Source organism: Tamandua tetradactyla, chromosome 9 (assembly GCF_023851605.1).
Source record: "Tamandua tetradactyla isolate mTamTet1 chromosome 9, mTamTet1.pri, whole genome shotgun sequence".
NCBI classification, from domain to species: domain Eukaryota; kingdom Metazoa; phylum Chordata; class Mammalia; order Pilosa; family Myrmecophagidae; genus Tamandua; species Tamandua tetradactyla.
Genome location: NC_135335.1, coordinates 40,683,615 through 40,698,945, shown reverse-complemented (window position 1 = coordinate 40,698,945; position 15,331 = coordinate 40,683,615). Strand labels below are relative to the sequence as shown.

General features: G+C 46.5%; 1 protein-coding gene across 1 annotated transcript in view; it reads left to right on the top strand.

The window, feature by feature from the left end:
- LMCD1 (LIM and cysteine rich domains 1) overlaps window positions 1-15,331 on the top strand; it is a 61,397-nt gene that overhangs the window by 19,251 nt on the left and 26,815 nt on the right. Inside the window, exon 2 of the mRNA XM_077116679.1 lies at window positions 8,933-9,021. Within this exon, the coding sequence (XP_076972794.1) occupies window positions 8,933-9,021 (89 nt within the window). The remainder of the gene's footprint in view (window positions 1-8,932; window positions 9,022-15,331) is intronic.

The following is a 15,331-nucleotide window of genomic DNA, read 5'->3' as shown; positions in this document are numbered from 1 at the left end:
CCACCACTCTGCATTCCTCTAACCACTCACATGCTGGGCATTTTGTGCAATGCATTTCCCCTTCCTGGCTGCCCTGATTTTAACTTGGTTTTATCAATTAAACGTATTTACAGAGGGAGACGGTAAGGAAACCATGGCATATTTTGCCCTAAATGCAAATTCTAGAGTTGAACCCGAAACACTTTCTCGAGAGACAAAAGAACAAAAACAAGAAATTTCTTACAGAGAAGTATCCTTTTGTTGGGCGTTTGTTTAAAACTTCGTTAGGGACACCAGACATTCCTAACATCACAGGACAAATCCATCAGACTAACTCTCCCAGTCACTGCCAACACACAGAATAATGCAATACACACAAACCATGTAATAAGAGAATTGAACCTTTGCCCTTGAAGTCCTCTTTACCCTTAAATATTTCCACACCAACAATCAGCTCATCACCCACCCACGTTTTCCTATCCTGTGGCTTTAAATAGACTCGGCCTTTAAAAACAACAATAAAACGTTTTCCATCAGAGGATTCCAGAGCTAGTATCAATTTGTTTAGTCTGTGCATTGTCATCCTCGTTACACAACTCGGGAATAAGGCCTCCAAATTAAAGGGATTTCTTCACACCCATGTTTGTTCCAGAGAGAGTAATACAAATGCCAGAGGAGCAGCCTTGGGGCAGAAAACGTGCATTGGGACACACGCACCTGTACACACACACCCCTTGAACATTGTCACCAGAGATGGTCTCTGGCTAGCAGGGCCCCTTAAACCTGCCTCCTCAAGAACACCTTTCTGAACTTCTTCCATGTTTTAAAGCTCCCCAATGATTTAAAAATGCGTTGTCAAAACAGGGTTAGTGAGATTGAACAACACACCCACAAACACAACTGTCACTGCATGACTTAAAATCTACAATTTGCGACGCTTCCTACCCTCAGCCCAATGTCTCCCTGCCCTGTGGGCTGGGGGAAGGCGAACAGACAGACATTTGGGAATCTCTTTGCTCTTAAACAGAAGGGTGACTTTTTGCATCCTCTTCCATAACATATATATATTTTTTCTGTTTGAACTAAAACGAATGCTTCCCTCGCTTCCACCCGTGAGTCTCACAGCAAATAAAATGGACTTTGTGTGTGTGAGACTCACCGTGATTTTAGGGGTGCTTTATCCAAAGTTGTTTCTATAGTCGATTTCCACAACATCGCAGAGGGCTGGTAAGGAAGGGAAGTTCAAATAGAGACACTCACCGCCACCAGTTCTGTTTGTCCCTCTGCTTGTTGAGATAGTGTTCTAAACCACTCAGCGTCTCAGCATCGGGTGAAGTAAAGTATAGACTGCTCCAGTATTGGGGCTGGAAGCCCTGCTCTCTCATCTCGTATCTGGAAAACAGGATTCCCTTGGCAGTCACCTAAGGCTCTCGCTTGGGGCTTCCCAAAACCAATGCGAGCCTCACTGCGAAGTGAGCGAGCAAGAAGCCAGAGTATAAACACAGCACCCATTTTATTTGCCGTGAGACTCGCGGGTGGAAGCGAGGGAAGCATTCATTTTAGTTAAAACAGAAAAAATATATATGTTATGGAAGAGGATGCAAAAAGTCACCCTCCTGTTTAAGAGCAAAGAGATCCCCAAACGTCTGTCTGTCCACCTTCCCCCAGCCCACAGGGTGGGGAGACATTGGGCTGAGGGTAGGAAGGATCGCGAATTGTAGACTTTAAACCTTGCAGTGACAGTGGTGTTTGGGAGTGTGTTGTTCAGTCTCACTAACCCTGTTTTGACAACACATTTTTAAATCATTGGGGGGCTTTAAAACATGGAAGAAGTCCAGAAAGGGCCTTGGGGTTCTGGAGGAGGCGGTTCAAGGGGCCCTGCTAGCCAGGCCACTCCCACAAAAGACCATATTCCTTAAGGGGGAAAAAAAAAAAACACGTCCCATAGAGCTTGTAGCTTGTGCTTTGCGTGGCCCCAGGCTGGGCCCCGCCCCCTGACAGGACCCCCATACCCTTCACCCCTGGCCAATGGGTCCTCTAACCTCTGGCTTACTGGGCAGCTCCTGCCCAGGCCGGCCTCTTGTGGGGGGAGTTTGGGGGGCAGGGGTGCTGACTTCCGCTGACCTCAGGCCTGGCAGAAGGTCTCCATACTGGGGAGATCCCCAAGAGGAGCCAGTCAGTGCAAAAACTCACCTCTTCAGGAGTGGAGGTTCAAGAGCAGGATTTGGGAAGGAGAGTTGTTACGATGAGCGGAGGGCTCTGAAGTCCAAGTTGGAGCAGCTGAGGAAACAGCAGTAAAGCTTGTCCATTCCCAAACATAGCATCACCTTGTGGAGGAGGGGGCTTCCCAAACTCCTGATGCCTCAGGCTTGCCCGCCTCCCCCACGCCCCCCAGAGTTGTGGTCCAGTTGGTGGCCTGAGCTTGGAAAGTCTCCGAGTGCGTCCGGGTGATTCTCATGTGCAGACCGGCTCCGGAACCACTGTCCTGGCCCCTCACTACGCAGAGTGTGGCCCAACTCTGCTCCATTGCAGTTGGCTCCAGCTGAACCAGCATCTTCATTTTACCCGGATCCCCGCGTGCTCTTCATGCACGCTTCGGTTTGAGAAGCACTGCCCTCCATACACACACAGACCGGGTCCAGTGCGCCATTAAAGTACAGTCTCGTGGCATAGTATTTGTGACCTTCTAGCACTGGCTGCATTTGTAATTCTACATTTATGTGAGCTATTTGAGGAATAAGTGGTAAGAACCCCAAAATAGCTGCAAAAGCTTCTTATGTGGCCCTCTGATATGGTGGCTAAATTAAAGTGTAGATTCCAGCTGTCGCTCTTTAATTTGACCTTTCTGAACCTCAGTCATTAGGGTGATTAACTTGTTATGGTTGACCCTGGGCCTTCCTGGTTTTATCACTAAAAGTGCGGCATTCTACGAACTGAACCAATCCCAGGCAAACTGGGACAGTTGGTTACCCTTCAGTTAACTCATCTGCAACTTGGGGACAATAATATACCCATGGTTCTCCAACAGCCATTCGTCAGATCACCTGGAAGCCTTGTTAAGACCAGTGGCTGTGCTGCACACGCAGAGTGTCCGATTTTCTAGGCCTGGGAGTTTTCCATTCTAACAGGTTCCCAGGTGCTGCTGCTGCGCTGGAGACCACACTGTGTGAACCAGGGCAGCTCACCTACTTCCTGGGATTGTCGTGAGAACTGCCTGAGATCAGGCTTAGCACAGTGCCTGGGAGCCGGCAAGCCCTGGTACTTGTGATAGCTGCTATTTCTTTTTATCGTGTAAGAAAACGATGGGCTTTAAGCTAGTCTCTGAAGAATGGATGAGTTTGAAGCTCTCTATGAGCACGAGCGAAACCCCAGAGTGTATATTTCGGGGAACTGCAAGCACTCCAGGTGGCTGGAAAGAGAATCTGGGCAGCAATACTAGATAATATAGAAAACCATGTAGAAGACAGTTTGGGTCAGGTGAAGTGGTGGGGCCACATCGTGGGAGCCCAGTGGCATCAGACATTTAACAAACCTTTTTTACCTTTTAAAGCAGTTCAGCTTAGCTTCAAGATGAGGTGGCCATGAGTCTCCTTAATAGAAACAAACTGTTGAGTTGGAGTCAACCCGGAAGAGACTGGCTTCTCAGTTATTTGAGTTTTTGTTCCATTTTTTAAAGAGTGATAATCGTTTGTAAAAAACAGTCTTCCACATGTAGCCCCCCAGTGAGCGTCCATCCAAGCTTCTCCGCCATTTGCATCCAGATGTGAGCTCCAGCTCCTCCTGGTCTGGGCCTAAGAATCTGCTCCCTGTGGTCGGTTCAGGTTTCCTGGGGTGAGACAGACATTCAAGTCTAAGCGAAACCCAAGGCTGGGCAGTTTGTTCCTGCCAAGTACTACGTGTGGTTCTGATTCGCTTTCTCCTCTGGCCTCTGCCTCTCCACCTGCCTTTGAAGTCAGGCTGTTGCTTGAACACCTGCACTCTAGTTTGGAGTGTAAGAACAGGGTCAGGCTGTAGAAATCCTGAGACAATGAGTAGTTCTGGGACCTTGTCGCACTGCCCCATCCCAAACCCCACAGGAGCTCCCACCCTTCCAGACACGCTCCCCTGCCTCTTGGGACCGGACTGGCCTGGTGCCCAGAGTCGAGGCTAGACTTGTGGACAGCTTTCCTGGGCCTGGAGACTCCTAGTGTCATAGAAAATCACAGGACATGGAGTCTAAAGGCACGAGTGTGGATTTTCTCCCAGCCACTCGGTAGCTCACCCCTTCTGTTCTAGGAGCTTGATTTTCTCATGAGCAAAATGAAAAAGTGCCACATCCCAGGGTTATGAAAATCAGGCGAGACAAGGGATGTGGATATGCTTTGTAAACTGTAAAGCACTGTGCCCTTGGTAGAAAGTGCCATCGCAGATTGAGGAAAAGTGCGAGCTCTGTGTGGTAAGACCTTCCTGGCTTCACGTCCTGGTTCCGCCACTTACTAGGCATATGGGAACTTGAACAAGAGGCTCAGCCTCTCTCTGTTTCAGTTCCCATGTCCTGTGGCAGCAAGTTGCCTCACCTCCGTTAAACTCATTCATAATCTGACATTGAAAGGACATTCCACCCACCTTCCTGCCTTATTTTCAAATATGGGATAATTTTTTTCACAGTGATGAAATAGTGATTTGTTTCACTTTGCAAAGAATCTTTTCATCATAAATGGCACTTAGAACAGCTGTGTTGAGGTAAAAAGGGAAGCCCCCTTTTCCAGAAAAGGAAATGGAGCTCCCCAAGGAAGAAGCAGCTGATCTGAGGGAAGAATCCACATTTTCTAGCTCCAAATCCCATCCTCATCCTTTAACTCCATATTGCATTTGCCCTTTTACGTTCCTCTTCATTTCAGTCTGGCGTTGTTTTGGTGACGTCTTTTCCCTTTAGGACTTCCCCTGGAGTTCATGTGATCCTGACCTTCACCTGAGGGCAGACTCTTAAGGGGAGCAAAGACTGAGGAACATTGCCCCCTACTCCTGCAGCCCCGGGAGCATCTTGGTTGATCCAAGTCCTTTTAAGTCCCCGACACAATTCAGCCGACAGCATCAGATGAACCACATCCCCTGACCTGAGCCAAAGAAAATTGTCAAAACATTTGTTCCTCCCCTCAGGAAAGAGGCTAGAATAGAGGCTGCATTCCAAGAAACCGTTTGTTAAGTGTTGGTTCATTTTAAGCTCTTCTATTCTCAGCTACCGTGAGACCCTGTAAGACTGTGCATTCTTTCATCAGAGACAGAGGCCACATCAGAGGAACCTACTGTTTATAAACCAGAATATCTCATTTTAAACACAGTTTCTGACTGATATTTTTTCCCCTCCTCAATAAACAATATCATCTTCCCTGTGTTGGAGATAGCTAGGTCTGTCTGTCTCCTGGATGAATAGCACGCAGTGGACAAGTGACTACTCATTTTGTGAAGCGGTCAGCCAGGAAACCAGCTAGAAGTGGGACCTGATGGCCCAAATCCATTTCTTCCTTGCAATGGCCATTTATTTTCCTCTCCCATGGACTTCTGTTGCCATAGAAACCACCCAGGAAGCAGGAATGGGGACGGCCAACTTTCCACTTCCTGAACCTCCGTTTGGATTGGCGTCACAGCCCAACAAGGCAAACCTCCTGTCATCAATTTTCTGATGACTTTCATCTTTCTTGGTGCTTGTCATTTTCTTCAGGTGATGGGTAGCAGATCACTTTAAGGGCAAAGGGTTAGGACTGGCTTTGATTCATGAGTTAGTCATTAAGCATGGAACATGCGTGGGAGCTGGATGTAAAGGCTAATTTTTTTTTTTGATCTATTCAGAGAGACACCACTTAAATACATGAGACAGAGTAGAGAATAACAAAGTATGCGGGACATGCAGTTAACAAAATCGTTCTTCTGATGTCCTGCCGAATTCTGAAACTGAAGAACATTTTTCTGAGACCATCTGATTGAGAGTCTGTCAAACTGTTCTTCACAAGATGTAATGATAGCAACAGCAAAAACAGTGCATCATGCGTGCAGGTGCTGTGTGGAACCCCTTCCATGCCACGTTGCATCAAAGCCTCACGGTAACTTGAGACAGGTTGGATTCTTATTATCTCCATGAAACAGATGAAGGAACTGAGTCTCAGTGACTTCCGTTTCTGGTCCAAATCCAGCAGAAGAAGGGAGCAGAACTGGGACTAAAACCCAGGCTAACCGACCCCACAGCTTGGGTCTCTTAGCTTGGGAAAGGCGCCTGCTCTGTGTCTCTCTTCTGGCTCCTACAGTAGGTTGGTGCTTTACAGGCTCTGACAAGCCTGTGAGGACCCAGTAATGGCCACTTTTATTTGATCATGCAGTCATTTCCCTGTGACCATCAACTTCGGCATACTGTCTCACAGAAGGAGTGTTCTACAGCGCAGGATTTGGGCATCCCTGATCCAGGCCAGTTGTCTCATTTTACAGCATAGAAACGTAAGCTGGTCAAGTAAATGATTCGCCTCCCATCGCACACCTAATAAATGTTGGAGTCGGCCCCGTAAGGCGTCCAGCCCCTGGCAGGCGGCCTGCTGTACCGCTCTGGCTTGCCTCACTCCTCTATTTCTAAACCAAACCCTGAGCCAGCAGACAATTTGCTGTCAGGCTCACCAGGCTGCATATCAGGACAAATCCCCTTGTAGGATGACTGTTAAAATTAGCCTCCCCGTAGAACAACAGTGCTCAGGAATGCAGGATGCTTCCCCATCGGGAACCGGTTCCACCTCTCTCTCCTGTCCCAGAGCCTCACTGCCTCTGGGTCTATCCAAACCAATCAGACCATGAAGCCTTACAATGATGCAATGATGAAGTCTTACTTATTTATTTAATACCTCCAAAAATAACCTTTGCGTTACTCAAAAGATGAAGTATGGAGGGATCACTGTGCTTCCACTAGCAGAACTCAGGGTGTCCAGAACAAGAGGTAGAAGTTAGCAAGACTGCATGCTGATGGCTTTAGGGAGAAAGCTCTGCCTGCTAATGGAAGCTCCCTGGCTGGGGACTACGAATTGATGGTGAAAGTTGGCTGAGTCTTCATTTTTAACATGAATAGAGCACTGAACAGGCACAAATATGAACTTGCTTCCCCACAAATATGTACCACGTGGCTCTGGCTCCCTGAAGGCATTACTTGGTAGTCGAAAAAACAGGATAGCATGTGAAAACGTGTGACAGCAGTCACCAGGCAGGAGGTGTGCAGCTGCCCATCATCGTAGGGGTTTAAGGTAGTTAGGGAAGCATTGTGAAGGGAAATTATTTCTTTCTACATCCCTCCGTGGAGTAACATGAATGGACTCTATGGGCAGCTTCCCTCTTAAAAGCAAAGGAAAAAAAGAAAAGAAAAGAAAAGGGAGGGCAGAGGAGAAATGGTCCAGGGAGCACGCTCGGGCTGCCGCACCCCACCCACCATGGCCTTTGGTTCATTTTGTTCCTTGCCTGCTGCAAGGAATTCCCTTCTTCTCAATCTGCTCTCCTGCTCATCCTTCACCCTGCCCAGATCCAAATCACCTCCTCTGAGAAGCCTCCTTGGACTTCCCATATGGGTTTTATTTGTTTGTTGGTTTGTTTGCTTTCTGCATAGGCAGGCACCAGAAATCGAGCCCGGGTTTCCAGCATGGCAGACCGGTTCATGGGGTGAACCGTGGCCTACCTCATGTGGGTTTATTAACACCGTCCTTTGTGCTCTTAAAGTTTGTGTGCAAAATAATAGCACCTACTGTTTTCAGTGCCTGGTGAGGCACTTTCCACACATTATCTCTTTACCTTCTCGGTAGGCACTCCGTTTGCCCAAGATCATGCAGCTGTTAGGTTGCAGGCTCAAAGTGCATGCCTTTCTAGCATTTTCTACCACACACCATACAGCTTCTCTTGCATCAAACCTAACATTTCCAGTAGCGGGTCATAAGCCTTTGTTTCCTTCTCCATCTCCCCACCAGACTGTGAGGCACACTCATGTTTTATTTTGAGTCCTCTGTGCATGGCACAAAGTAGATGCTCAATAAATAGTTAAATGAATCAATGACTTGTTTGTCCAAGTGCCTGAGCCCTACTTCTGATTAACTCATAAGAAATTTGTACACCTGGACCGAGCAGCCCTCAATCCCCAGTGGACTGTTAGGTAAGTTTCTCAGCCAGCAGATCCATATGCCAACAAACTGCTTCTCCAAATGTAATGTAGTATGAATCTCCGGGGAATTTTGTAAGAGTGCAGATTCTTATTCAAAAGGGCTGCAGTGGGCTCTGAGGGTATGCCTTTTTGACACATTCCCAAGTGATGCTGCAGGAGTGCAAGAGTCTAGACCCAGCAGCAGCAGTAACCAATGCATTTTGCTTACCTTTGCCTGGTAACAATAATAACTGTCTCGTGCATTTTTCTCCCTCTAAAGGATAATCAGGTTTTAAACGCTCATGTGACTTCCAGTGTTTTAGCAAAATATTTCCAATTATGCTTCAAGCTGTAAACACTTGGCAGCATAAACATTTGTTTGTACCTGTAGCTTTGGTTTAAGCACACCGTATCCATAAATCACAGGTAAATGAGGGCGAGGAGACATTTATTGAAGATTCCATTCCATTGACAAGTGGCTAAGGGGAGTTGGGGGGGGTGGTGGGGAAGTGAGAAGGAGCAGATGTTCATTCACAGCAGAACTTTCCAATATAGCCCTGATGTTTTGTGACAGTACTGGAGACTGGGAAGGCAGCCCCATTGCATTTTTATTGGGAAGGTCCCACCCTTCAACTCCTGTCACATTTCCAGGGATCCTCTCCTTTCCAGGTAAATAGTAAGTGACAGAATATTCATCTTGAGTCCTTTGAGCCACACACAGCCGCTTTGCTGGCATGCCAGGTCTCTTAGAGGTCAAGCACCCCCAGTCCAAGATGTTTGGAAGGAAAACACCCTCTTTTCTGTCTCCTTTTCCAGATGTCCCTGGGCCAGCAGCAGGCAGCAAGAAGCGTGCCTTGTTTGAGATGCAAGGGAATGTGCTCAGGCTTCGAGCCACATCCATGGAGGTAATGGGTTTTGTCAGATGGGGCTCCGCCTGCCTTCATTTTAGTCTGTTCTTCCTGGAAATGCTGTTTGTTCTTCTTTGCTGGGACTGCTTCAGATGTGTGCATTATTAAGGAGAAATGGCTCCAGAGCGAATGCATTCTTTCCCTGATTCTGGTCTTGGTCAGTAAGGCTTGGCCTTATTCGGGAACAAGAACAAAGATGAAGAGGGAGTTTAGCTCTGTAACCCTTTCCATGATTGAGGCTCCAAGCTCAGCCCACCAAGGCTTGCCCTGGTAGGACATGGGCAGCTGTTAGCTGGTGCATTCTGGGAGAAAGTCTGCCCTGGGGCGTGATAGATGGGCTTGATTTCTCTTTGCTGCACCATCATCCCTGGTGGTGGGTTTGAGTCTAAGAGGGACCCCTGGGGGAGAAATAAATGCCATTCTGAACCCAATCCATATAAAACCAGGGCATCATTCTCAGAGCCACATAAACTGGCCATACGATCTGGCTGGACTTTGGTTTGCAGGGTGTTTCTTTGTTTTCATTGTGGACTCTGACAGCAAGGTATAGGGCTCACACATTGCACCACTTCAGGGGCACCATTCACAGCAGCATTTATGTGGACAGCAACCCCCTGGAGTTGTGCAGAGTACACAACCCATATGAGTGTTTCCTGGAGCCTTGGGAGAGAGCCTAAGCTCTAGAAAACAGGGTAGCAAAGAAGGAACTTTTGTCCCTGCTACCACAGTGTTGCCTTGGGCACTCAGTGGAGAACAAAGTCTCAGAGGTTCTGACTTCCATTGTGAGATGGCAATTACAGATGGAGCTTCCATTTACTAAGCCGAGCTAAATCTTTTCTATGTAAGTGTTGAAAGAATCCTAAGCAGTCATATTAGTATCTCCATTTTGCAGACCAGGGAAACTGAGTGTAGATAATGGGGAGCTAGCTACTAAGTGAATGGCAGGATTCAAATTCAGGTCTGCATGAAGCCCAACCCCATGCTCTTAACCACTGTGTGCTTTCAAAGCACAAGACCATGCTTGACTTTATTCCCTGTCAGTCCTTGACTTCAGAGGAGCTCGTATACTCTTCTGGAGGCAAGGGACTTTCAAGATCACCCACCTCAGGATCCCTTCTCCTGCCCGAAGTCCTCCTACCATGAAGGGAACCTCCACACTTCCATTTCTGGCCACGTTAACTCTTCCTGGACTTGAGGAGAATCTGCTTCCCTATCATTTCAACCCACTGGTCCTGAATCTCCCTTCAGGGTCACATAGGATAACACCGACTCCTCTTTACTGCTTTGAAGACTCTTTGTAGAGTACTTGCAGCCCAGGAAGAATTTGCCCCAAATGTACCTGTCTAATCAGTTCAATACTGTTTTCCCTTCTCTCACAGTCCTGTGCTGCCTGTTGTCCAACATCTGAAAATAGTTATTTTATATGTTTCATCTAGTTTTCTAGTTGATTATGGTGGGAGGAGATTCTGGACTGTTTTTCATGACTGGAAACAGAAATTGCAGCATTGTTCTCATCCCTGCATTTCCTTACCATCCGATAAATTTTTTGAAAATCAAATGAATCTGCCCTTGAGGAATACAGACTGCAGCTTGTCGGTCCTGCATATTGAATGTCCTCTTTGGCTTGATCCACCCTAATAAAGACCTAAATCCAGGCCATATTGAAGCAGTGAGGTCTCAGAAACCAAAGCTCTTAGAGGGGGGAACCATGCCCAACCTTTTCAGGGCTCCAGTTCTCATACTCTACAGTAGTTTGAAGGATGTTTGAATGATCTGTGTCATCCAGCCTGGCTTAGTGGAACATCCCTTTGACTTATAATAATGGGACCAGAATTCAAGAGCCAGCTTTGCTGAAACAAGACCCTTTCCATCTCTAAGCCTCAGATTCATCTGGAAAGTGGGAAAGCTGGAGCTGATGTGTTCTCGGCTCCCCTTCCTCCTTCATAATTCCATGGTTCCCGACATAATGTCTGTAACTGAACCTTGAATTCATGTGGGTAGCGACAGTGACCTTGCGTAGAACAGTAGAGTTACTCAGAAGGATAACGAAGAGAAGACAAGAGCAGGGTTTTCGGAACAAACATATTGTGAAAGAAAATCTAGGAGGAAATTCCCCAGCAGCCTTTGATTTCCTGTTTTCCAAACGGCCACTCGGGACTCCCTGCCCATCTGGACCAGCCTCAAAGGATGCTAAAATCTGCCATTCAGAGCAAGACTTCTCATGGAGGGAAAATCACCTCCAGGACGCGTATGTGGGGAATCTTTGCAGAGCTAGGCTTTCTCAACCAAGAGAGCCCAAGGCAATGTCTTTTCCTTGAATGCAGAGATTTTTTTATTGTTATTCTAATAGCTTTCCTTTTAAAAATGTGTCTACCTGGCTTAACACTGACTTAAGTGTTTAGAGAAAAAACCTGACTTGAGGGAAGCGGGGGTGGGGAGGAGCACAGAAAAATCGAAGAGACGCCATTTGGCTCTCCAGATTACATATTTTTAAAATTCTTCAGGGGCCACTTTTGATAGATTTTCCCAATCTCCTCATTCCATCACCGTTTGCGGGCCAGCTTCAGCAACTGTCCTGGAAATTGTAGCCCTAACTCTGTCACTGTAACCTTATCGGTTACGGGGATCTTCAGAGATAACTCTGCTGTAATAGATGAGTTTCCTTGTGCTTCCCAAGGGACAGTCCAGAGAAAATCAACCTGAGCTGTGTAACTTCCCGAAAGAGACTGTGTTAGTTTGCAAACTGCCGGCATGCAATATATCAGAACTAGAATGGCCTTTATAAAGGGGAATTTAGTAAGTTGTGAGTTTACAGTTCTAAGGAAGTGAAATTCAAATTAAGGCACCAACAAGAGGTTACCTTCACTCAAGAAAGGCTAATGGGTCAGGAGCACCTCTGTCAGCTGGGCAGTCACATGGCTGGCATCTGCTGGTCCCCTGCTCCTGGGCACCTTTGCTTTCAGCTTCTGTTCCTGTAGGGTTCCTCATTTTGCTTCTCCAGGGTTAGCTTTCATCTCTTGACTTCCCTTGGCTCTCTCCAGTTTCTGGCTTGCTCAATATCTCATGGCAACTTCTGCTGGGCTCAAAGCATCTCCAAACATCTGTGTCTCTTCTCCACAGATGCCAAGTCAGCTCTGTTCTCTGTATTTTCTGTCTCTCTGTAGGCTCTAAGGCTCTGTCGTTTCTGACTCTCTCCAAAATGTTTCCCCTTTTAAAGTATTCCAGTAAACTAAAAAAGACCTGGAATGGTGGAGTCACATCTCTATCTAATCAAAAGTAAATACCCAAATTGGGTGTGTTGCTTTTCCATGGAGATAATTTAATCAAGTTTCCAACCTACAGTGCTGAGTAGGGATTAAAAGAAATGGCTACTCCCATAAGATTGGATCAGGAATAAAACAGGGCTTTTCTGGGGTACATACTCCATTCGGACCATATATGACTCACATTTTGGCATATACCCAGATCACTTCTGGAGCTTGATAGAAAGTGCCCAGACCTGTACCCCACTCCAGATCTCTGAATCAAACCAGTTGGGCCTGGGGTCCAGGTGTCCATAGCTTTAATTAGCTCCCAGGTGATTTTTGATACAACTCAAGGAGGAAACTAGAGGTTAGCAAACTTTCTGTAAACAGTCAGGTTGTGAATATTTTAGACCATGTAGACCATCTGGTCTCTGTTGCAAGCAATCAACTCTGCCCTAGCACAAAAGTAGCCATAGACAATACATAAATGAATATATGTGGCTGTATTCCAGTGAAACTTTGAGGACACTGAAGTTTGAATTTCATACCATATTCAGGCACCGTAAGGTAGTATTGTTTTGAAAAAAAATTCAAACATTTAAAAGTGGAAAAACTGGTCTTATCTCATGGGCCATACAAAAGCATGTGATGGGCCAGGTTTGGCCCTTGGGGCATAGTTTGCCAACCCCTGATCTAGACTAGACCCTTCATTTTACAGATAAGGAACTTGTAGTGTTTAGGCTGGGGTTTGATTCACAGACTGTGCCTTTCCCACAATTCCAGGTTTCCTGTAGAAGATTGCAGAAATGGCTGTTCAGACACCATTGAGGATCTTGCTGGATATGTCCCTATAATAGAGAGAAAGAGGATGTCTTTCTCATCTGTAAAGTCCCAGCAAAGTGCCTGGTGATATGGAGAGCACGCCATATACATTGTTGAATAATGTGACACCATCTCAAAGAATGCCTCATATCCATTAAAATTTTCCATTTCAAAATTTTGTGCATTCCCAGCATCTCTCATAGCATCCCAAGAGTCCACATTAACCACACATAAAAGCAAAAGGCAGCGTCCTCCTCCCAGTCCATGTATGGAATGTATGGGGAAATCAGAGGACCAGACGGGACCCATAAGACTTGGAATCAGGGATCCTCCCATCCCTTCCAGCTGGCCCTCCTTCACTCCCTTCTTCTTTTTCCTCCGTCCACTTCCACTCTGTTGATGTCAGTCCCCCCATGTAAACCAATGGTGGGTTCTCAAAGAAGAAGTCTCCTCCTTTTCTGGCTCTGAAAAGGGATAGGCAAGAGAATGTTACTAATGATTGTGAATGCGATGCTCCCACTCTGCAAAATGAGCAACTCCCTTTTATAGACAGAAAAGAAAAATCTTCCTGTGTTTGTCCTGCAGCAACCTTAAGCTCATACTCTTTTGTAGTGCTAAGATCATCTGCTTTAGCATTTCCCAAATTGTAGCCCACCGAACGTGAACTTGGACTCCCAACTTCCCAAATAAGGTTGGAAATGCTTCATTTTCTTCCCCATTGAAAAGGCACAATGCACATACTGCATGAAAGACGAGGAGCAGCCTTGCACTAAAGGAATGTATTCAACATCCTCTAACTCACTATTTTCCAAACTCATGGCGGCTGAGCCCTTTTTTATGTGCCCATCCTGGAGAACAGCTCCAGCCAGACGAGTAGAACTAGCCCAGAGCATATGGTCCAACCTTATTCTAAATTATATTATAGTTTCCATCTGATTTTCTGTCTTTCCCCCATCCTGAAGGGGAAGGCTCTGGAATCTTTGTATAGACCAGGATTTCCCAACCTCAGCAGTACTGATGGGACAATGCTTTGTCGTAGGAGGCAGTCCCATGCCTTACCAGATGTTTCCCAGCATCCTTGGCTTCACCCACTAGAGGCCGGCAGTAAACACCCCTCCCCCACCTCCCAGTTGCAACAACCAAAAAACGTCTCCAGACATTGCCAGACGTCCCCGGTGGAGCAAAACTGACTTGGGTGCAAACCATGGTAGACCCGCAGTCGATGTTTGTTCATCTGCTAAATTTAGAAGGAAAAATGAGGGTTCCCTGGGGCTTGCCTGGTTGGGAAGTCATCGTCTCACTGGCCTTCCCCAGCCCTGCGGTAGGTTTTTCCTGAACAAATTCTTCAATCACATCTAAGTGTCTGAGACACAGCACAGCGTGTCTGCAGTGACAGGTGGAAAAGGGAGCAATTTTCCTCTCATCCGGTGGAACTCTCTGGATTTCTAAACCTTCACAGCATGACAGAAAGCAGCTGAACACTTTTTTTTTTTTAATTGTCAAAGAGAAGTGTCAGGCTTTCAGGTAAATTTGAGCCTTCCTCAGGATGCTTTCCCTTCTCCCAGCCTCATGACAGAACCTTGCCCAGTGATTATCAATCTTCCAGCTTGAGGAGTTTTCTCAGCTTTTTCTCTTCCCCCTGGGTCCTGTCCACAAGTTTCTTAAAGAAAATTTCCAGCTGTATTCTAGCTGTATTCATGCTAAAAGAGGTTAAGAGTTGCCAAATTTCGGAGGCTCAAAAATCTAGAAAAACAGTTTGAATAATTCTTCAGAGCAGCAAACATTTTCCATAAAGGGCCAGGTAGTAAATATTTTAGACTTTGTGGGCCAGACGGCCTCTGTGGCTGCAATTCAACACTGCCCCTGTAGTGTGAAAGCAGCCGTGACATTATGTAAGTGAATGGGCACAGCCATGTTCTAATAAAACTTTATTTATAAAAGCAGCTTGTGGGCCAGGTATGACCCACCCATTGGGCAGACCCTTGCTTTAGATCATGTCTCGTGAATGAACAAGGCTTTGCCACTATGACGACAAGAAGGAAAAGTAGGCTGCTCTTTTTCCCAGCAAGAGTCACATCCCACGTTCCCTGCAGATAGAAAGACGGGCTTCTCCCAAGCAGAGTTCGCAATCACACGGGCCCCTTTGTCTAGGGTTATCTTTCCCTTGCTGTCAATCAAAGAGTTGGTAACAGTTTACCAAATGGTAAACCTTAAGCGTGCTTTCAAAAGGGTAGAAGCCA